Source organism: Mus caroli, chromosome 7 (genome assembly GCF_900094665.2).
Source record: "Mus caroli chromosome 7, CAROLI_EIJ_v1.1, whole genome shotgun sequence".
NCBI classification, from domain to species: domain Eukaryota; kingdom Metazoa; phylum Chordata; class Mammalia; order Rodentia; family Muridae; genus Mus; species Mus caroli.
Window position 1 is genome coordinate 104353425 of NC_034576.1, and position 21519 is coordinate 104374943.

A 21519-nucleotide genomic window follows, 5' to 3' on the forward strand; every position below is an offset into this window, starting at 1 on the left:
AAGGCCGGAAAGCTAGCTCAGCAGTTAAGAGGATATACTCCTATCAGAGGACCGTGGTTTGATTTCCAGTACCCACATCAGGTGGCTCATAACCACCTATAACTTTAGCTCCTGAGAGACTAACACCTCTGGCCATTTGGGACACCTCCACCCACATACATAGACACATAAACACATGCATAATTAAAACAATATAAAATAAAATTGTTTAAAAGACATTGCTAGACCTCACAATCTGTCCTGCTTGGCTAATTTATAATCATCACAGAAAATGAAAGAAATGGGGAGGGGCTGCCACCTAGTCACTAGGGGCCTTTTCGTCAGTTAAAAGCTTCCCATAATGTTTTACGAGGTAGGAGGACTTCATGCAATTTTAGCCCTTGGTCCTTTGAGAGAGAGAAAATATTTTTTCTCACTGTTGCTCTGTAGTACAGCTTGAGGTCAGAGATGGTGATTCTCCCAGAAGTTCTTTTATTGTTGAGAATTATTTTTGCTAACCTGGGTTTTTTCTTTTTCCGTAGGAAGTTGAGAATTGTTCTTTCCCTGTGTAATGTTGGAATTTTGATGGGGATTGCAAATGAACCTGTAGATTGCTTTTGGTAGGATGGCCATTTTTACTATGTTAATCCTACTGATCCATGAGCATGAGAGATCCTTCCATCTTCTGAAGTCTTCAATTTCTCTCTCCAGGGACTTGAAGTTCTTGTCATACAGGTCTTTCACTTGCTTAGAGTTACCCGAAGATAGTTTATACTACTTGTGACTATTGAGAAAGGTGTCATTTCTCTAATTTCTTTCTCAGCTCACTTATCATTTGTATAAAGGAATGCTAGTAATTTGTTTGGGTTAATTTTATATCCTGCATCTTTGCTGAAGTTATTTGTCAGCTGTAGGGGTAAATAATCATGGGAGACAGAGTGAGGGAGGGACCTGGATGGGAGAGGGGAGGGGTAAGGGAAAGGGGGGCAGGATTAGATATGGGGTGAAACAGGAGAGGAGCCGAGGGGCCAGGGGAATGACTGCTGGGCCAGGGGAATGACTGCTGGGTTGGGGCAGGAAAACCTCTAGAAAGTCCTAGAGACCTGGGAAGTGAGAGGTTCCTTGGACTCAATGGGGATTTCCTTAGCTGAAATGCCCAACAGTGGAAAGATGAACCTGAAGAGACCACCTCCAGCATATGGGCAGGGCCTCCAGTGGAGGGATGGGGTCACCAACCCACCTTTAAAATTTTTTGACCCAGAATTGTTCCTGTCTAAAACAAATGCAGAGACAAAAATGGAGAAGAGACTGTAGGAAAGGCAGTCCAATGACTGGCTCAACTTGGAATCTATCCCATCGGTGGGCACCAAACCCTGACACTATTACTGATGCTATGTTGTGGTTGCAGACAGGAGCCTAGCATGGCTGTCCTCTGAGAGGTTCTACCATCAGCTGACTGATCCAGATAGAGATACTTACAGCCAACCACTGAACTGAGGTCAGGGACCCCTGTGGAAGAGTTAGGGGAAGGACTGAAGGAGCTGAAGGGGATGGCAACCCCATTGCAAGACTAGTAGTGTCAACTAATCTGGACCCCTGAGAGTTCCCAGAGACTAAGCTACCAACCAAAGAGCATACATGGCCCCTAGCACATATGTAGCAGATGACTGCTTTATCTGGCCTCAGTCAGAGAGGATGTGCCTAATTCTATAGAGACTTGATGCCCCCAGGGAAGGGGAATGCTGGGGTGGGGTGTTGAGGGGATGGCGACAGAGCGCCCTCTGAGAGGTAAAGAGGAGGGGTCTGAGGTGAAGAAGAAACTCTGGGGGAGGGGACCAGGAAGGGGGGCAACATTTGGAATATAAACAAATAAAATAATCAATTAATTTTTGAAAAGAGAACAAATAAAACAGAAAAAAAAAAAACCACAAAACTTTTCTCACATCTGTATGTGCACCACATATGCTAGGGAGGTCAGAAGAGGGTATCAGATTCCCTGGAACTGGAGTTACAGGCTGCTGTGAGCAGACATGTGGGTGCTGGGAACCAAACTTGCGGCCTCTGCAAGAGCAGCAAGTGCTCTTAACCTCTGAGTCATCCCTCTCCACACACAGAGGCATACACTCAAAGCTGGCAGCAGCAGCAGCCATGATGACAATGGCTTCCTCCTCCTCCTCCTCCTCCTCCTCTTCTTCTTTTTCATTTTATTTTTGAGACAGGCTGGCTTTGAACTCACAAAGATCTGCCTGCCACCACCACCTAAGTGCTGCAATTAGACGCCCAGCACCAATGGCTTCTTCAAGAGTTAATCAGAAACTTTCCATGCTGCTTCAATCCCGCAGGTTGTTTGTTTGTTGTTTGTTTGTTTTTCCTCACATACCTTTTCCAAGAGAATGAGACTATTGTTCTAAACCAAGACCTGCTCAGCAGAGTTTGCATCAGACAGAACAGGACTCAAGGGACCAGTGCTGCTTGGCAACAAAAGGAGCAGGATCCTGCCACCTGTGACATCTGCTGGACCTGGGGACCCTGCTCTGTCAGGTGGCAGAATCCAGGCTGATGAATTCACACTATATGCCTCTCCTAAGACTCAGCTCTCTGAGCAGGCTGAGCAGGCTGGGCTCACCTACAGCATCAGAAGTTCTGGCTAGCTGGCACGTGGGAGAACACTTGGGAAGGGGATAGATTTCTTCCGGGGTTACGCAAACACTTACAGATTATGATGGGGGTCACCAAAGGGCCTCGGCTTGTCTAAACACCTGAATGGGCTCCTTTTATTGTGCATAACTTTTGAATTATGAAGTTAGATTTTTTTTTAATTAAAGATTGTGATCTTCTGAGGCACAAGACAGACTTAAGTGAGACAAGCATAGCCGACTGCATTCACTCTTCACATGGCAGAGCCTCAGAGGTGCAGGTGATGCACAGAAGGGACAGCTGCTACTGAGCCAAGCCCCCAAGCTCAGGAGGTGCCCAGTCCTCCAACCAGCCAATGGCAGGTTCAAGAGGATCCCAGGCACGAGTGCAGGGTCACCTGCAGTGGTCCTGGAGCCCCACAGCCAGTCTAGCTCTGAAGACAGAAATGATAGCTTCTCCCTTCCTGAGCACATAGAGAATATATGAGAGTGACTGCTGTCGATCAGACTCAAGCATTCGAAACCCTAAGTGAAAAGATTAGTATCCATGACTTAGAAAAATCCAGTAAATACAAGAAACCTTTGCAAATTCATTCCGTTGGAAAAGTGTGACTGCTCCCTGAACCCTAGGCTCCACATGGGCACACTTCAAAAGTTTCCAAGGGCAAAAATGTCACCATCATCTCCACACACAGAAGGAGGATTCCCCTCACCTGTAGGGACAAACAGAAAGAGCCAGTGCTATAGTGGTACACAGTTTGGCATTCAAAGCACAGGAATGAAAGTAGGTGACCACACATCCCATTTAAGATCCTGTGGGAGACCTACCAAGGTGACTACACACACACTAACCAGGAAGAAAGAAAGAGGCTGTCTCTACTACAGACCACAGGTCTGCTGAGCCCAAGGCAAGGGACCAAGAAAAACAAGAATTCATTCATCAGGGAACAGAGCATAAAACTAAGTTGGAGAAGTCAATATTTCTTAGGGAGACGAGTCAGACAACCATGAAAGGTAGTGAAGTCTCCAGAGCTGAGGGCTCTCCGCTCCTCCAGGACACAAGTACATTTATTCTAAGTCCATATAAAAAATGAAAACCTAAATGGGAAGAGTCAGGAGAGCCCTGGAAACCATCAGCAATGGCAGAGGTGTGGGGTTAAAAATACTCTAAAGGGGGATGACCATGTAGCTCAGTGGAAGAGTGTTTCCCCAGCATGCACAAGGTCCTGAGTTTAATCCCCAGCACCACAAACAAACAAACTTACTATGTAATACTAAAAGGGGCTGGAGGGTACACGTAATAGCACATGTCTTTAATCCCATACTTGTTAGGAAGAAGCAAGTAGCCTGTTCTAGAAATTGAATTCCAGGGCATCCAGGGCACACAGAAAAACCCTGTCTCAAAAAAACAGACAAACAAATAAATGGGCCAAAAAAAAAATGACTCAGTGTATAAGAACATTTTCTGTTCTTACAAAGGACCAGGCATGATTTGGTTCCCAGCACCGAAATGGTAGCTTACAACCTCCTGACACTCTAGCTATAGGAGATTCCAGAGCCTGTTTTGGCCTCCTTGGGCTCCTCCATACACACAGAACAAACATAGACATGTATAACACACACACACTTCCCCATCTTTTGTACAAATGCCCACCTATACCTAACAGTGTAACACTATTACAAAAGGAAACCAAATATGGAAGAGCCTAGAAGGTCATCTACACACCCACATCTTGAAAGGAGTTTAAATAATATAGCATTTCCATCCAGAGCAACACAGGCTTTGCTGAGGGTCGTTGGTGCAATTGGGTAAATTCAAAAGAGATCAATAATCAGAAATAAAATGTAAAGTCATGCAGGAGTGTGTAATTGCTTCATGATCTGGGCATGAGAAATCCTTCCTAAATACTGTTGGAGATTCCATAGAAGTAGAGGTAATGTCAAAGTGTCAAATTGAAAAGAAACATCTGCAAGGTTTTTTATTTTTAGTTTGTGTGTTTGGTTTTTTTGTTTTTGTTTTTTTTTCAAGACAGGGTTCCCCTGTGTATCCCTGGATGTCCTGGAACTCACTCTGTAGACCAGGCTGGCCTCGAACTCAGAAATCCGCCTGACTCTGCCTCCCAAGTGCTGCCACCACTGCCTGCCTGGCTTAATATTTTTTTAAATCTATTTATGCATTATGTGTACAGTGTTCTGCCTGCATGTATGCCTGAAGGCCAGTAGAGGGCACCAGATCTCATTATAGATGGTTGTCAGCCACCATGTGGTTGCTGGGAATTGAACTGGGGCCTCTTGAAGAGCAGCCAGTGCTCTTAACCTCTGAGACATTTCTCCAGCTCCAACACCCACAAGTTTTAATGCAGACTAATCCACTTCCTATGAAGAGTTCCAGAAGTGGAGAAGGAAAAAGCAAAGAATAGGGCAAGTGTCATGTACTGACCTTTCTTAGGAAAATGGATGTTAGCTAGTGTGCTCCATGTACAGGTAAACGCAGGCATGATAAGACCTATTCTCAGCCAACAGGCTGATGGAAAGCCCCAAAACCTGCTTTAACGATTCAAACAAGCCAGGTAGGCACCACTGGATACCAACCAGCAAAGTACCCGGGCCTGTCGGAAGCCCTGGCAGCCCAGACAAACTGTTCCCTCGATCTAGCTCAAGAGGCTCTAATGCAAGAGCAGGAAGCATTCCGCCTACAAGGCTTTCTCTGTATCCTCTCGATCAGGAGCAACTCTATGGAAGGTACAGCTTTGAGCCAGGGTAAAACAACACCCCAGACAATCCCAAACCCAGTTTTGTAATTCTGTGAGACACAAGGGGCCAGACACAGATATATGAGTAGCTAATTGTCAGCTAACGACAGAAGGAATCGACTGAAGCACAATTCATAGATTCACTATTATGTAACAAACAAGAAGGCTCAACTATAAAAGACACTTGCTGCCAAGTCTAAGGATCTCCTTTTCTTTAAAAATACACACACACACACACACACACACACACACACACACACACAGAGTCTTAAAGTCTTTTGAGACAGAGTCTCTCTGGCTCATAACCCTGACTATCTTGAAACTCACTATGCAAACCAGACTTTCTCAATTCCTGAGATTTGCTTGCCTTTGCCTGGAATGCTGGGATTAAGGACACACGCCTGACCTTTCCCAACCCTCAACATCTTTTTGAAAAGCAATAGCAACTCAGAATAAAAGTGGGGACGGGTACAAGTTACTTAACAGGTCTTCATCGAAAATACAATTTTATTTAAACACTAGGGAAGTTGTTCTAGGATTCCTGCATTTTGATTTTCGATATTTTGATTTAATATTTGATATGTTACACAGTTGGGGCTGACCTAGACCAAGAATGTGATTTTGACCCAGACCTTGAATTCCCGTTCTTTCAGGTTCCCACCTTCAAAAGGCAGGGATTAAAGTTCTGTGTTAATACAAATACTGGGCTCTGGAATCTTGAATCCTAATTGCCACGCCCCACAGAGTTTTCCTTTTTGCCACGCCCCTCTACCGGAACTGCATTTCCCAACATTCTTCCAGCTCCGCTGTCAGCAGTCATTGTGATGTCATTCCAGCGCCCTCGGGGAAATGTAGTTTGTTTAGTCTCCAGCTAGAGAAAGATCTGGGGCTGTGGACTACCACTCCCGTGAGGTAGTGCGCAGTCCCACCCCATAAGCGGCGTCTTCGAACGCGCCGCGGCAGCCATGTTGATCGTGGCTAGCACAGGGGCCGGCACCAGCGGGTTTTAGAAGCAGGTGTCATGATGTTGTCCGCGGTGTTGAGGAGAACCACGCCAGCGCCCCGGCTCTTCCTAAGGTTAACCAAATCTCCATCTCTCCAAAGCCGGGGAAGTGCTTACGGCCGTGGCGTTGTCACCGGAGACCGCGGGGAGCCGCAGCGGCTGAGAGCTGCCGCTTGGGTGCGCCCTGGAGCATCTTCTATCTTCTTCCCCGGACGGGGGGCAGCCACCTGGGGGCGCTGTGGAGAACGCACGGAGATCCCATACCTGACTGCCGCCTCGTCGGAACGCGGTCCTAGCCCCGAAGAAACACTCCCGGGACAAGACAGCTGGAATGGGGTCCCCAACAAGACGGGTCTGGGCATGTGGGCCTTGGCCATGGCGCTGGTGGTTCAGTGCTACAGCAAGAATCCATCTAACAAGGGTGATTATGGGGTCAAACTGGGTTCAAGGGAGAGGTGTGTGGGTGGGTCATGACGCCTTTGGAAGGTTGAAGGTATTTGTAAATTCAAACCCGCATAACCTTACCTTGAAGAAACCCAGTTACCTTCTGCTGCCAGGAGCAGATGGAAAACTCACTGAAGTTACATCATTTCCCATCGTAGGTCTAGCACCCTCTTTGGGATCAGTTTGTATACATGTATAATTGGGGACATTGGACTAATTACAGCCTGGTCCTTTTATGTACCAATATTATATCCTGTCCATTAGTCTTTCAAGATGTCTCCAGGAAGCCTCAACAGCTTTAGGGGCCGCCTCTACATGTTTTTCTGCGTACATAGGTCCAAGGAAGGAGGACACTTGGTTCTGGTGCTAGCCTGACCCAGTGTTCCTCTCTAGTCTTAGTTTCCCCACTGTCTAATGAAGGCAAGCTCTCACTCAGTGCTCTAATATTTTGACCTTTCCTGGAGTTCAGAGCCTGTTTAGTTGCTTAGAGTTTTGCTTAGTGTCATGCTTAAGGTGAGCTGGATACTGTGGAGGGGGTGTGTGTGAAGCCTTGGGGGACAGGGAGTTGGCTGAAAGTTGCTCTCTGGAGACTTACAGCAGTGGGGGAGGGAGGGAGGAGGTGGAGGTAGCTAACCCAGGTTGGCTTCTTACCTCAGTTGCTTAGAGTTGAGCAGGAGCTGCAAGGGTGGCCTGGCTGAACCCAACCTCTCGGGTTTTCAGTTGTCAGTGCTGGCCTGTCCCATGCACCCCAGACTCTAGGATTGTTGAACAAGATTGGAGACTGCCTTGACCTTCCCTTGTTTGTTTAATAAGATGTGGCCGCTTGGAAAGAAAGGGCTTCTGGATGAGGAACAAGGACACCGAGGATCTTGTACTGTCTTTGTAAATCTGGACTCTGACCCTTCTTTGCTGCCCTGTGTTTCCTTTCTATTGAAGAGGGCATTGAAGTAGGGAGGGCCTTTCCAGTTTAAGCATGCGGGAATTGTATGGTTTCCGCTTGTGCAAACATGAAGGTAGCACTGTGTATGCTTAGCTTGGATCTAGGTGTTCAGAAAGTCCCAACTTAAAACCTAGTCAGCTAAGGGGAGGGTGCAGCAGCTGGTCATGCAGGGCTAGTGGGTCTTAGAGGATCAGAGAGCTACTGGGGTCAGGATAGCCTTCCTGGAGGACTGGAAGTCCTTGCAAGATGTGACGCTTGAGCTTGGTTTCTGAAGGATAACATAGGAAACATAAAGAGGGTGGGGGCCTGTGTAACCCACGAGGGCAGGACCTCCATCTTACCTCTGTTAGTATTCCCTTAATATCAAGCATCTGTCCAGCAGCATGTGAACCATAGAAGGGAGACATTTACATGTGGGCCTTGGATTGGATTAGATTCCATTCCCAGATTTCAGCTAGCCTCATGTGGACAGGCTAGCAGTTTAGCCAGTGAGGGTGGAAGACAAGGTCTTTGGAATAAGGTGAGAGAAGATGAAATGGCCCTGCATGCCAGGCAGGGGCCTTTGGAATTCTGTAGGCAGTGAAGAGCCATGGTCATAGGGGCAGACTGTCTAGCAGCCAGTGTGTTTGGAAGAAGAGGATAAATGTGTCTGAAACCTGGCCTGAGAGGTTACTGGGAGCCCTAGACTGGACTTCATGGCATGTAAATTTCAGTGATGTCTATCTAATAGAAGAGATGATGACATAAATCTATGGCTGGTTCCAGTCTTGCCAACTCGCCTAGACAAGTGTTGAACAGAGTCCCTCAGTGCAATGTTCTGAGGAATGGGTCTCTTTAGAAGTCGAAGGGAATTCTGGTAATGGAAAAACCATGGAAAGTTTGTGAGCCCAGGGTGCCTCACTCATTCCTCCCTCCTCTGAGAAGGAAGGGGAGTGAAGAGATAAGAGGTATCTGTAAGGAATGATTCTCTTTTTTTCAGCTGGAGATTATCTAGGCCCAATTAAATATATGAATGAGAACAATCCATAAGAGCTGGGTATGACCCTTAATCCCAGGGCCTGCGGTTCTCTGAGTTCCAGGACAGCCAGGGATATAAAATGAGATCTTATCTCAAGAAAACCAAAACAAGTACACACAACAAACAACCACCATCAATAATAATAAAACAAAAAAACAGACAGCCCATAAGCTAAGTAGGACAGGCCTGGCTCCTAGTCCGAGGCTGATAGGTGAGTGGAGGCACTGCGGTCTGAACAGACTTGATTTATACACAGGATGAGGCTGGTGTCTTACCTGTCTTCATATAAGCTGAGGGTCAGGAGCTTAGATGAGTTATCCAGGGTGCAAGGCACGTAAGTTGCCAGGACTACATCAGGGCTTAGCCTGCCACTGACGCTAGTGATGTCTCTAATGTTTACCTAGGGGATCTCATGGCTACTGAATGAGGCCTGGATAGAAGTCAGCCTAGTGGCCTACAGTACAGCTCAGAACCAGGCTGGGCACAGAGCACCAGTTGTGATCCGCTGTTGATTTGTTTTTCCAAGTAGCCACAAGGTGGTGCCAACAGCCAGCCCAGGCTTCAGCTAGGCCCGAGTCCTCAGGAATGCAACGGAACAGTTTGAGTCTCCTGTCTCTGAGCTTACGCTATGGAACTGGGAGACTTTTCAGTTTCCTTGTGAGGCTGGCGAGGACTATTGTCTGCCGAATATCACAAGAAGTTGGTTGAGAAGGAAGGGCTACAGCAGCCACTCTGAGTAGTAGAGTGGCTTGGATCCCAAGTGTCCATGACTTCTGGTTAAGGTTCTTTCCACTCTTGGGGAGACCCACATACTGAGCCTTACTACTTGAGAAGAGTGGGTACATGATAGCTACTTGCATTCCCAGAGCAGGGTTGGGGTGGATTCCAGCCGGGGAGATTTGGTTAGCCTTCTCCTGTCAACCTTTTGCCTTCTAGAGAAACTTCAGCTGACTTCCTAGGCCTTCTCTTGGCTCTGAAGGGCAGGCCCTGGGCTGGTGTCTGACCAATACCCCTCTCTTTTCAGATGCAGCTCTAATGGAAGCTGCTCGGGCCAACAACGTGCAGGAAGTCAGAAGGTAAGTGTCTGGGCCTTGCTATCTTGTACAGTAAATGTGTAATGTGGCCACCCTGCCCCAGAGGAAATCTTTCCCTGCCCTGGACTTGTTTCCTGAGAGTTCCCTGTAGCCACAGACACAGGCTCCCTTGGTCCAGGTCAGACTTTATGTATTTTAGGTTTGGAGGCAGGTTCCCAAACCCCCGAGTGTTCAGTTACAGTGGCTTGGCGTCTGTGGAGCCTGTGAATCTTCCAGTTTGTTCTTGTTCCTCTGTGGAAGTGGCTGTGTATTAATGTTTGATGCCTGGACTTGGGAAGCTCCTAAATGCTCTTTGTGACTAAGAAGGCCTGCATGCAGGGCTGAGGCAGCCTGCAGTTGCTCAACCGCTCACCTTGTGCTCTTGGGCTTCTGAGTGGAGGGAAGTCTGAGCAGGGAAGGAAGCATTGACTTGTTCTAGGGACAGGGCAGAGTGTGCATCTGGGATGGATGCTGAGACTGGGGCCTGACCAGAGCAGCATCAGTTAGAGGTTGTTGTTCAGAGGCAGTATTCATTCCTCTGGGGCCTCACCTTACTCTTTCTGCCCTCAAATATATCTAAGTGGCCAGGGGCCCTCCCTTTTCTTACCTCACTTTTTGTTTTTATTTTTGCCATATAGGATCTGAACAGGTCTTGCACATTGTACTTGTCAGTTGCTCTCATCCTTGGTTTTATTTTGTTGTTGTTTGTTTTGCTTACTTGCTTTTTAGGTTTTTTTGTTTGTTTGTGTTTTTTTGTTTTGTTTTTGGGTTTGTGTGTGTGTGTGTGTGTGTGTGGTTTTTCAAGACAGGGTTTCTCTGTGTAGCCCTGGATGTCCTGGAACTCACTCTGTAGACCAGGCTGGCCTCGAACTCAGAAATTCGCCTGCCTCTGCCTCCTGAGTGCTTTTTAGGTTTTTTTTTTTTTTGAGAGAGACAGACAGAGAGAGAGAGAGAGAGAGAGACAGAGAGAGAGAGAGAGAGTGAGTGTGAGTGTTTCTATGTAGTCCTGGCTGTCCTGGAACTCTCTGTGGCTGGTCTTGCACTTACAGAGATCCTCCTGCCTCTACCTCTGAGTACTGGGATTAAAGGCATGTGCCACCGTGACCAGCCACTTTTACTTCATTTTATGTGTATGGGCACTCAGCCCACATGTATTTTTTTGTGCATGATGTGCCTGCAGTGATCTTAGAGGTAAGAAGAGGGCATTGGTTCTGGAGTTACAGACTGTGAGGCAACATGTGGGTGCTGGAATCAAACCCAGGCCCTTTGTAAGAGCAGCCAGTATGCATAACCTCGAAGCATCTCTCTAGCCCCATGATGATTTCTTTGGTTTTGTTCTGTTTTTTTTGAGAATAGATTTTGTTTTATGTAACCCAGGTTAGCTTTGAACTTTTAATCCTTTTGCCTCAGCCTCCTGAGTGCTGGTATGGGCAACCATGTCTGGTATTGTGTTCACATTTTAGATAAGAAGTCAGTGTTGGGGGTCATTACCATGGACTTGGGGTGCCCTTCCCCACTCCAGATGTTTGAACATGTAAGCCAGTGTAGAAGGCGGCAGCGGCTCCACCAAGACTTACTGCTTTGATTCTCCTTCATTTTATCTGCAGCATTATTATTGATTCTCAAGGGTGCTTTTGAGTATTAATGTTCAAGGCTTAGTTTTTAATAAACCACTTTTGGAAGTATGGGCTGGGAGTTGTTTTGTAGCCAAATAAATATGATGGAGCAACAGTTTAATAAACATGTGTTGATGCATCTTAGAAACCGAGCACAGATGTCATCTCGTTGTTATAAGAGCCATTCATAACGGAGCTGCGTGCAGCATCTTCATGCCCAGACATGTGCCTTGCTTTCTAGAGCCTCATTACAGGGGAGTGAGGAGGTGAAACTGGCTCTTCCTGACCCTGGAATCACCTGTTGGTAGCTGCCAGAGGCTGCCAGGCTGCAGCTTCTCAATGCTCACCCCGGCCCCTAGGCCAGAGCCGGCAGCAGGTTTGCTGAGCTGAAGCTTATGTCCTCAAGTCCCCTCCAAAGGCAGATGACTGCAGTTTATAAGGGTTTTTTTGCTTTTTTGAGGCAAGGTTTCAGGTAGCCCAGGTTGACCTCAGATGCATCACATAGCCAAGGGTGGCCTTTCCTCTGACCCTCTGCCTCCCTTCTGAGTGATGTGATTCCAAGTGTGCGTGACCACCATGAGGATCTATGGGTGCTGAGGATCGAACCTAGGAGTATGTGAAGCTGGAAAGGCACCCTACCAGTTGAGCCTCGGTGTTTGGGCAGTTTTGTCGTCTTGTTTAGGGGGCAAGGAGAGGTGGTTTTGTTTCTTTTTTGGAGTTTTTTGGTTTTTCGAGACAGGGTTTCTCTGTATAGCCCTGGCTGTCCTGGAACTCACTTTGTAGACCAGGCTGGCCTTGAACTCAGAAATCCGCCTGCCTCTGCCTCCTGAGTGCTGGGATTAAAGGCGTGCGCCACCACGCCCGGCTGGTTTTGTTCTTGAGGTAGTTCTTGCTATTTGGTTCAGATATAGGTCTAAAAACTCAGGATTTTTCTGCTTTGGCCTCCCAAGTGCTGTGATTATAGGCAGATGCTGCCATACCTATCAATATACTCACTCACTTCTTTCCTTCCTTCCTTCCTTCTTCTGTCTCTGCTTCCCCAGTTCTGGGATTATATGTATACACACCCTGTTAAATACATACACGTTTGTTTTGTTTGTTTGTTTGTTTGTTTGTTTTTCAAAGCAGGGTTTCTCTGTGTAGCCCTGGCAGTCCTGGAACTTACTTTGTAGACCAGGCTGACCTCGAACTCAGAAATCCACCTGCCTCTGCCTCCCGGGTGTTGGGATTAAAGGTGTGCACCACCACGCCCGGCCAGTATGTGCTTTTAACTACTGAGTCATCTATCTAACCCCAAATGCATATTTTTTAAAAAGATTTATTAGTTTTTATGTGCATTGGTGTTTTGCCAGGATGTATATCTATGCGAGGATGCCAGATCCCCCTGGAACTGGGGTTACAGATAGTTGTGAGCTGCCAAGTGGGTGCTAGGAATTAAACTTGGGTCCTGGAAGAACAGTCAGTGTCCTTAACTGTTAAGTCATCTCTCCAGTCCCTAAATACATATTTTTGTAATGGCAACTAAATACCTGCCAGCAGGTTACAGAAAGTGATTGGATCCCTACTATGTGACTCGGAATTGTTGGGACAATCTCACGCCATGGGTAATATTATCTGTGGGAACTTTTCAAGTGTGCCCCCATCCTTAGCTGGCCCTCCTGCCCTCCTTACCCCTTCTCTTAGCAGCTCCCTTACCCTGTGTCTTAGGACTTAATTACTGCGAACAGTCACCGTGACCATGGCAACTCTTATAAAGAAAACCATTTAACTAGGGGTGACTTACAGTCCAGAGGTTTAGTCCATTATCACAGTCACAGCAGGAGACATGGTGCTGGGGAAGAGTTCTATGTCTTGATCCTCAGGCAGCAAGCAGAGACCAACCTGAGCTTCTGAGACTTCAGAGCCCATGCCCACAGTGACACACTTCCTCTAACAAGGCCACACCTCCTAGGAGTCCCACTCCTTATGGCCCAGCATTCAAACACATGAGTCCATGGGGGCCATTCCTGGTCAAACCACCACAGCCTGTAAGGAAGCAGTTGAGTGAGACACACAGACTCTCCTCAGACCCCCTCTCATGCCATCCCACAGAACTGGGTGGGACAAGCCGGGCAAGGCGGGAGGCAGGTAATGTGGGCTGACGTACACAGGCTGTGAAGAAAGAGTGTAGGTGGCTTGAGATGGGGGAATTCGCCTGACCTGCCCTGGGTTTGGGGTGCTCTTCTGTGAGGGGTAGATAAGTGGGGTTTAGGAGGCTTTTGAGTATGGGACAGAGCCAGGTAAGACTGTTTCAGTAGGGTGCACGCCTTTAATCCCAACACTCAGGAGGCAGAGGCAGGCGGATTTCTGAGTTCGAGGCTGGCCCGGTCTACAAAGAGAGTTACAAGACAGCCAAGGCTATAAAGAGAAACCCTGTCTCAAAAAAACAAAACAAAACAAAAAAATGTTTCAGTAGATGGAGGCTGGAATAAATGGGGGAAAACTGAAGGTTGTCTTTTGAGAGCTCTCTCAGGAAGAAACCAGGCTGAGGAAGGCCTTCATTGGTTGGAATGCCCTTCCCTCCCTACTGAAAGCAGTTCTTAGGAAGGAACAAGTGGCTAAGCATGGTAGTGTGCACTTTTAATCCCAACAGAGTTAGGCAGGCTCTTTCCAGGCTAGTCATGTCTTCAAAGAAAGTTCCAGGCTTGCCAAAGCTACTCATAGTGAAACCTTGTCTCAAAAAAACAAAAACGAAAAAAAAAAAAAAAAACCAAACAGCAACAACAGAAAAAACAACAAAAAAGTAAAGGAATGTCCTCATCTGGGCCGGGCAGATAGTAGAAGGCATGAAGAGAGATGACTTGGCCTCTGGCCTCGAGATATGTGCTCCCTCAGTTGCAGGTCTCCTGCTGGCAGGCTAGCCTGGGACAGGAGTGGAGAGCCTACATCCTCCTGCTGCCACACACTGCTCCTTACGTGATCCTGTATGTGTGCCAGCCTTTACTTCTGTCCATCAGGCCTGCCACATGTAAGACTGACTTCTAGTCTCAATCCCTCCCCCCCACCCCCCCACCCCCAGTTTACAGTTATTTTGCCACGTGTATAATTGGTTTGGTTAGTGACTAAAGCTCCAGATACTAATGAGCATATTACTCCACCCTTACCGTCCTGGGGCTCTGTCATTCCTGTGCCTCGCCCTCTCTTAGCTCCTGTCTTCCCTTCAGAATCCCAGGAGACTCAGGGTAGGGAAGGACTGATGCTTGGGGCTCTTCTGCATAAGGAGGGAGCTTCACCCCAGAATCTGTGCTCCCTGGGACAGGTCATGGACCCTCTGCCTCACCCCGCTGCACTCTGTACCCATTCACTGCCCACTGCTTCCCTTGGGCTAATCTTTGAGGCTCAATGGGAATGCTGCCCCTTTGAGCCTTTTGCTGACTCCTAGCTGCCATGTCTCTCCTGTCCCCTCCTACTGTATCCTTTCCTGTGGTGTGAGAGAGTCTGAGGATCTTCTGAAAGAGAAATTGGAGGTCAGTTTGGAGAAATGGGGTTAAATGTCAAGAATGCAGATAGTAACTCAGGAAAACTAGTGACTCCTTTTGTGTGAACCCAGGCAGGCACAGCTCAGTGCTCACAGACTGCAACTCAGCAGCCCTGGACAGTGGTCCTACTGATGGGGACTGTTTATTGCTTTATGAAGATCTGGCTAATTGTAGGAGGGGTGGCTGTTTGGCTAAAAAGACAAGCCAGGATCTACCATCAGCTACACATTATTCTTTTTGCATTTTATTAATTTTGTGTCCAAGTGTTTGGGTGTACAGGTGCTGTAGCATATATGTGGAGGTTAGAGGCTCGCCAAAGGAAATTAGTTCTTTGCTTCAGTGTGTGCGTCCTGGGGTTGAACTCAGGTCCTCAAACTTGATGGTAGACACTTTTACCTGCTGAGCCAGCTCACAGAGTCCATGGTATTCTTTCTATTAAAGAGTTTGGCGTGGTCATACTAGTTCAAACCTGTAGTCCTAGCACTCGGGATGAAACAGGAAGGTCTCCAGTTCAAGGCCTGCCTATGCTACTCAGTGAGTTAGAGATCAGCAAGACTGTCTTCAAACAAAACAAAAACAAACACACAAGACACCAAAACAACAAAAGTTTGTGAGTCATTGGATTGTATGCCTCCCCAAGGACAAGGGCAGGCAGGGTCTGCAGTCCCTCTCTTACTGATCCCAAATACAATGTGACTTGAATTCAACAAGCAGGCAGTCAGAGCCCATTCCAGTGTCCCACTGCTGCATAGAAAGGCTGAGTTCTTCTGCCTTTCCTTTCCCTTCTCTGTGCAGCAGCCATTTCCTTCTTTTGCCTTGAAGTGCTTCAACTTAGCAAACTCACATGCTCACAGCTCTCACTCGAGCTGGGAGGCTGGCCCCTGCCCTGCTTGGCAGCCGTGAGAGCAGGTGATTCCCCTTCTCAGCCCAGTCTGGCTTATGCACTGAGCCACTCATCCAAGACCAAGGGGTACTGGACAGACTGCAGCACATATGTCTGGGCTCAGGCAGAGCCATGTGGGGCCTGTTAGGCTGGGGACTCAGGACAGGATTGGGAGATTTCTGGCCCTCCACTGTAGATCACACTGCTGATAGACAGCATCCTGTCTGCTCTTTCCCTTCACTGGACTGAGAACTGGGCCTCTGTTACTGCTACCCAACTTGGTCCTTTCTCAGTCCAGACAGGTACCTTTAATGGCTGGGAGACCCTTTTTTGCACAGATCATGTGTCCATTTGACAAGCATTTACTGAGTACTTGCCATTTGCTGGGTTGCTTCTTGGCACAGGGGACACCTGAGCAGTCATGACCCTTTCCTTTGATGAAGAAGATATGGAGCTGGAGATGGTTATTATCCAGTTGTAATCCCAGGACTCTAAAGGAGGGAGGTTGGTGAATCTGAGGCCAACCTGGGCTACGGTGGTTTGATCCTGTATTGGGCAGGAGAAGCTGGACTCTAGAGAGCAAGGATGGGTGCTATGAAATGATGCTAGATAGCTGTAAGGAAGGACCATCCACACTGGATCTGTAGCTATTTAAAGCCAGTGTGTATATAAAAGGCAAAAATGTTAGCAGATAGATTTGTAGGTAATTAAAAAAACAAAAAGATTAGCTGCTTAGTGGAAAACATGTCAGCCAGCTGCTATAGTAGTATAGGAAGACAGCCTGAAACATAGCTATAACTTGTATACAGTCATTGGTGGAACGCTTGTCTAGTTTTGGTAAAGCTGGGTTCATTCCCTGCTTCAGAGAAGAAAGGAAAAGAAAGGAAAGGAAAGGAAAGAAAGGGAAAGAAAAAAAAAAAAAAAAAAACAACTGGAGGAGTCCAAACAGATGGTGGGGGTGGGGTGAGGGCTAAGATGATAATAGCACAGATGAGGGCAGTTAGCTAGATTACCTGGATTAGTGCTCATGCCTCATTCAGAGTCTAATACATAGTAAACATTCAACAGATAAATGCTGAGTGAATGAATAGGGCTACCTGTGTTTAGTTTCAGAAGGAAATGTTAGTGATTGTGGCTGGAGCTCCTGTACAGATGCTGTTGCCCTGCACTGAAATGAGGTTTGGAGGATTTGAGCCAGAAAAAAAGATTGAAGTCTGTTTTGTTTGAGACAGGGTCTTACTTTGTATCTCTGGCTGTCCTGGAACTCACTATATATACCAGGCTGGCCTCAAACTCACAGAGATCCACCTGCCTCTGCCTCCCAAAGTGCTGAGATTAAAGGCATGCACTTAAAGGTTTGTTTTTATGAATTTAATTATGGGTACGTGTGTATATGGATGGTGGAAGTCAGAGTGTTGGATCCCATGGAGCTGAGCTGGAGCACAGACAATTGTGAGCCACCTAATGTTGGTTCTGGAAACTGAACTCAAGCGGCAAATGGATCTTAACTCATCTTCCCCTAGGTCTGCTTTAGACGAACTTTCTGGGCTTAGCCCGATGTATACATGCCTGTAATTCCCTACACTTGGGAGAAGAGGCAGGCAGATCTCTGAGTTCAAGGCCAGCCTGATTTATATAGCACTCCAGGCCAGCCAAAGCTGTATCTACAATGAGACCTGGTCTCTAATTAATCTATAAGCACGCTAGATTTATCAGTTATCTGGAAATTCTTTTGACATACTGTTTTGGTTTCTGGTTTGCTGGTTTTAGAAAATAAAGGATTAAACTGGTCTATTAGATGGCTTTGGGGGAAAAAATTGTACAGTTCAGGAAAGAAAAACAGGTTGGGCTTTGTTGATGGGTAAACACATTTATTCTAACTTTGCACTGATGGTCTGGTTTGGCTCTTGTCCCCCGATTCTCCAGCTTGAGGCACTTGCTGTCTGTGTGCCGGGACCGAGGTGTCCCAAATGTGTTTAGCTACAGCATAGGTGACTGTTGTACGAATTGATCTGGGGATTTTATCCAATTAACAGAGGACCTGCCTGGTAAATGCATTTGGCTGTCTCTGGGCCTCAGAAAGACTGGCTGTTTATCGATCATTGTATCGTTTTGGCTGGATGGGAAGATATTAATGATGGCACCAGAGCAACCAAAACAGTCAGCTCTTTTAATCAGTAAATATGTAAATGTCTTTGTTGCTTGCAGTGGATTGAAACGGAATCTTTATCTCAGGCCAGCGGAGGTCAAAGCCTGAACAGCAGCATCACTTTCTGTAATCTGGTAGTTTGTGTTTCCTGAGGAGTCCAGGTTTTTGAATGCCACCTGCACAGGCATCCTGACTGTTGGGACTTTGAAAGGCAACATAATGTTACAGAAAGAAAGTGTTCCAGAATTAGAAGGCCTAGGGTATGCTTTTGTCATAGTTATTAACCAGCTGTGTGACATTAAGATGTCACAACCTTTCCAATAACAACAGCCCACTTCACAAATAATGACACAGAAGTTCAGGCTGCTTAAGTAAATCTCTCAAAGCTGCCCACTTGGAAAGTAACCCTCCTCCTTATCTACCAGTGAGGCTGGAAGCCAAAGAGAGGCTGGCCTGGGTTCCCATTTCATCTTAGGAAGCTGGCCAAAGGGAAAACCATTTCGGCCAGGTTTGCTGGGAATCCACAGGTTCCTAGGAAAAAACCGTCCCCAGGCTTTGCAGTATTCTCTCTAGTTTTACCTATCTAAATCCTGCCCCTGCCTCCATCCCCCACCTCAAGCTCTTCCTCCAGAAAGTTCCCCCTGGCTGATATCCACAGCTGTTGTTCATTGCCTGTGATGCTGTGGCAGGCAGACAGTTGATACTGTGTGTGTCTCTTACCACTGTGTTACAGAATAGACTGTTATGTGCATTTCCAGATAAGAAAACTCAGTGCTTAGGCAGACTTGGTTCCTTCTGGTGGCCTCACAGCCAGCGTATACTTGTGCTTACACCGAGGCCCGCGTCCATCCACAGCCTGTGCTTTTTTCAGAAGCTCATACTGAGTGCTCATCTCTTTCTTACCAAGTGATATTGGATCTTAAGGCTGAGTGGCTCACCTCCTTTTTGTCTCCAGTTGCTTTGTTTGTTTCTCTTCATCTGGCTGTAAACTCTGAGTATGCTACATGGTACCTGCTTCTCCTGTGTCCACCTTAGCAAATCACATGTGGTTGTCTAAGCACTCCAAAGGAGCAGAGATAGTCTGGCCTGTTGATTGATTAGTTGATTAAAATACTGTTTATTCTCCAAAGACTCCCCAGTAGGAGAGCCCAGCCCTGGGCAGCAGCTGGGCCAGCTAACTGGTCTCCAGGAGTCTCCATTCATGTGGATGGGACCCTGCCAGCCTGCATAAGAATCTCTTCTGAGGCTGGGCTGAAACTTCCATCTCAATGGCCTTTTGTTTGGGGTTAGCACCCTGGCCTCCCGAGAAGGCTGTGTGTTTGACCGGCCTTCACAGATGGACAGTGAGCAGGGGCTGGTTTTAAAGTACAACAATTGAGAGGCCCCTGGGATTCCATGGACTCAGGCTTGGAATACAACAGGCAGAGCATGATCGCTGAGGCTGAGGCCGAGGCTGAGGCCGAGGCCGGTGTGTGCTCAGTCACGGTCCTTGGCTTAGTCAGGGTTTTAGGCAGTTTTACTCTATCCCTAAGTCTCAGGTTCTCTTTGCTCCTGAAGCAGAAGTAGGTTTTGATCAAACAAGCATTGACTCATACACCTAATCTTTCTCCCTCTCCTTTTAAAATATAAGTGTATGAGAAAATTCACCCTTTTAACGTGTAAAATTCCGTGGCTTTTAATACATTTATAAGATAGTACAACTAATGTCTAACTCCAGAACATTTCATGACCCCACCCCACCGCCCACGCCATCTCTTTAGGAGTCATCTCCATCCTTGCACCCCAAGCTCCTGGCAACCACTAGTCTGGTTGCTGTCTGTGGGTTTGCCCATTCTGGACACTTTATGTGAATAGAGATCTCACAGTCTGAATTTTGTATCTGGCTTCTTCAGCTTAGCTTAACTTTCCAAGGTTCACATATGTTATAGCACATTGTCAATACTTCAAGCCTTTTAAAAACCGAATAACATTCCATGTACAATAAACACATTTTGATTAATCTATCCGTCAGTTGACAGACATGCCTTCACAGTGTGAAAATGATCAACAGTTATATTATTATGAACAAGGCCAACTTGCCCTTTACATTTTTTTCCAGCTGCATTAATCTCTCTGTTCTTTGTTCTTTGGATAATCTTTCCCAAAGTAACTATTTCCATGATGAAATGGGTGGAGTTCCCATAACACTTGGCACAGTGGGTTGCCACAACCTGCTCATCTGTCCTTCAGTGTGGTCCCAGATCTGTCCTCTAGGGCTCCTCACTGGGCTCCCTTTCTTTGTTAAGGTCTTTAAATGATGAGATAGTAGTACTAGGAAATAAATATTAGGAGTTTATGTCCCTCTACCCAAGGCTGGCTCCCTAAGCTATGGTTTCAAGTTGCCATATCCTGGCCATTTTATGATGGAAAAGCCATGAACTTTTGTTGTTCTCTCTAAGTTCCAGTGTGGCATTACTGTTATGAGAGCAAGGCAGCCCTTAGTAGAGATGCTGTGCTTCTGTTAAGGTGGCCGCTTTCTTGCCTCAGTCTCATTGTATTCTACAGTCTGTTAAGCTTTAATCAAGCTGAGGATCAGGACTGCTTGCACTTTGTAAACATTTGACTGCATCTGTTTGCTTAGGTTGGTTTGGAGCAAAGACACAGCCACTGAAGACACTGCTTATAGGTGTGTGAAGTCGGTGGTTGTGGGGAGACTGCTATGGCGATAAATAAGGTGGTCTGCAGCTGTTCTTATGCTGAGACTAGAAGACTCTCTTTCTCTCTCTCTCTCTCTTCTTCCATTTTCTAGGGGAGAAGCCTCTAATAGAACACCTGCTCCTTGGAGGCTTTTTCTTTATCATTTTCTGTCAGCTATAGTCCTATCACAGAGCTAGGGTATGCTGTCCAGTGCCAAGTGCAGAAGAACAGGCTGTGTGCTGTGGGAAGCACAGAGTGAGTAGGGCTACAATTCTAGGCAGCGGCCCGCTGCCGTGGCATCTGAAGTCACTGTGTGAGATGAGCTTTCCTGTCTAATTCTTAGGATCAGATGACATCATAAATGCCAAGTGCTTAAGGCATAGCAGTCAACCACTGAGAGATGTGCCATTGAACTCCATAGTTGAGTCCATTATTTAGGCCTTTAATCCTAGCTACCAGGACACTGAGGCAGGAGGATCACAAGTTCAAGGCCTGCCTGAACTACAGGGTGAGTTCATAGGCAGAGTGGGCAACTTTTTGAAAGTTAAAAATAGTTGGGAGGGTTGGGTAGTGATGGTGTGCACCTTTAATTCCAGCACTCAGGAGGCAGAGGCACAGGCAGGGTGTGCACCTTTAATTCCAGCGTTCCGGAGGCAGAGGCACAGGCAGGGTGTGCACCTTTAATTCCAGCACTCAGGAGGCAGAGGCACAGGCAGGGTGTGCACCTTTAATTCCAGCACTCAGGAGGCAGAGGCACAGGCAGGGTGTACACCTTTAATTCCAGCATTCAGGAGGCAGAGGCACAGGCAGGTCGATCCTGTGAGTTTGAGG

At 47.0% G+C, this 21519-nt stretch overlaps 1 protein-coding gene across 2 annotated transcripts in view; it reads left to right on the forward strand.

Moving 5' to 3' along the window:
- The first annotated feature begins 6199 nt into the window (after window positions 1-6199).
- Clpb (ClpB homolog, mitochondrial AAA ATPase chaperonin) overlaps window positions 6200-21519 on the forward strand; it is a 127292-nt gene continuing 111972 nt past the window's right edge. Inside the window, exons 1-2 of one of the 2 annotated variants that reach the window (XM_021166915.1) lie at window positions 6200-6792; window positions 9798-9849. In XM_021166915.1, coding sequence (XP_021022574.1) covers window positions 6390-6792; window positions 9798-9849 — 455 coding nt within the window. In that variant the 5' untranslated portion in view covers window positions 6200-6389. The remainder of the gene's footprint in view (window positions 6793-9797; window positions 9850-21519) is intronic. The other variant, XM_021166917.2, reaches the window with a different exon arrangement.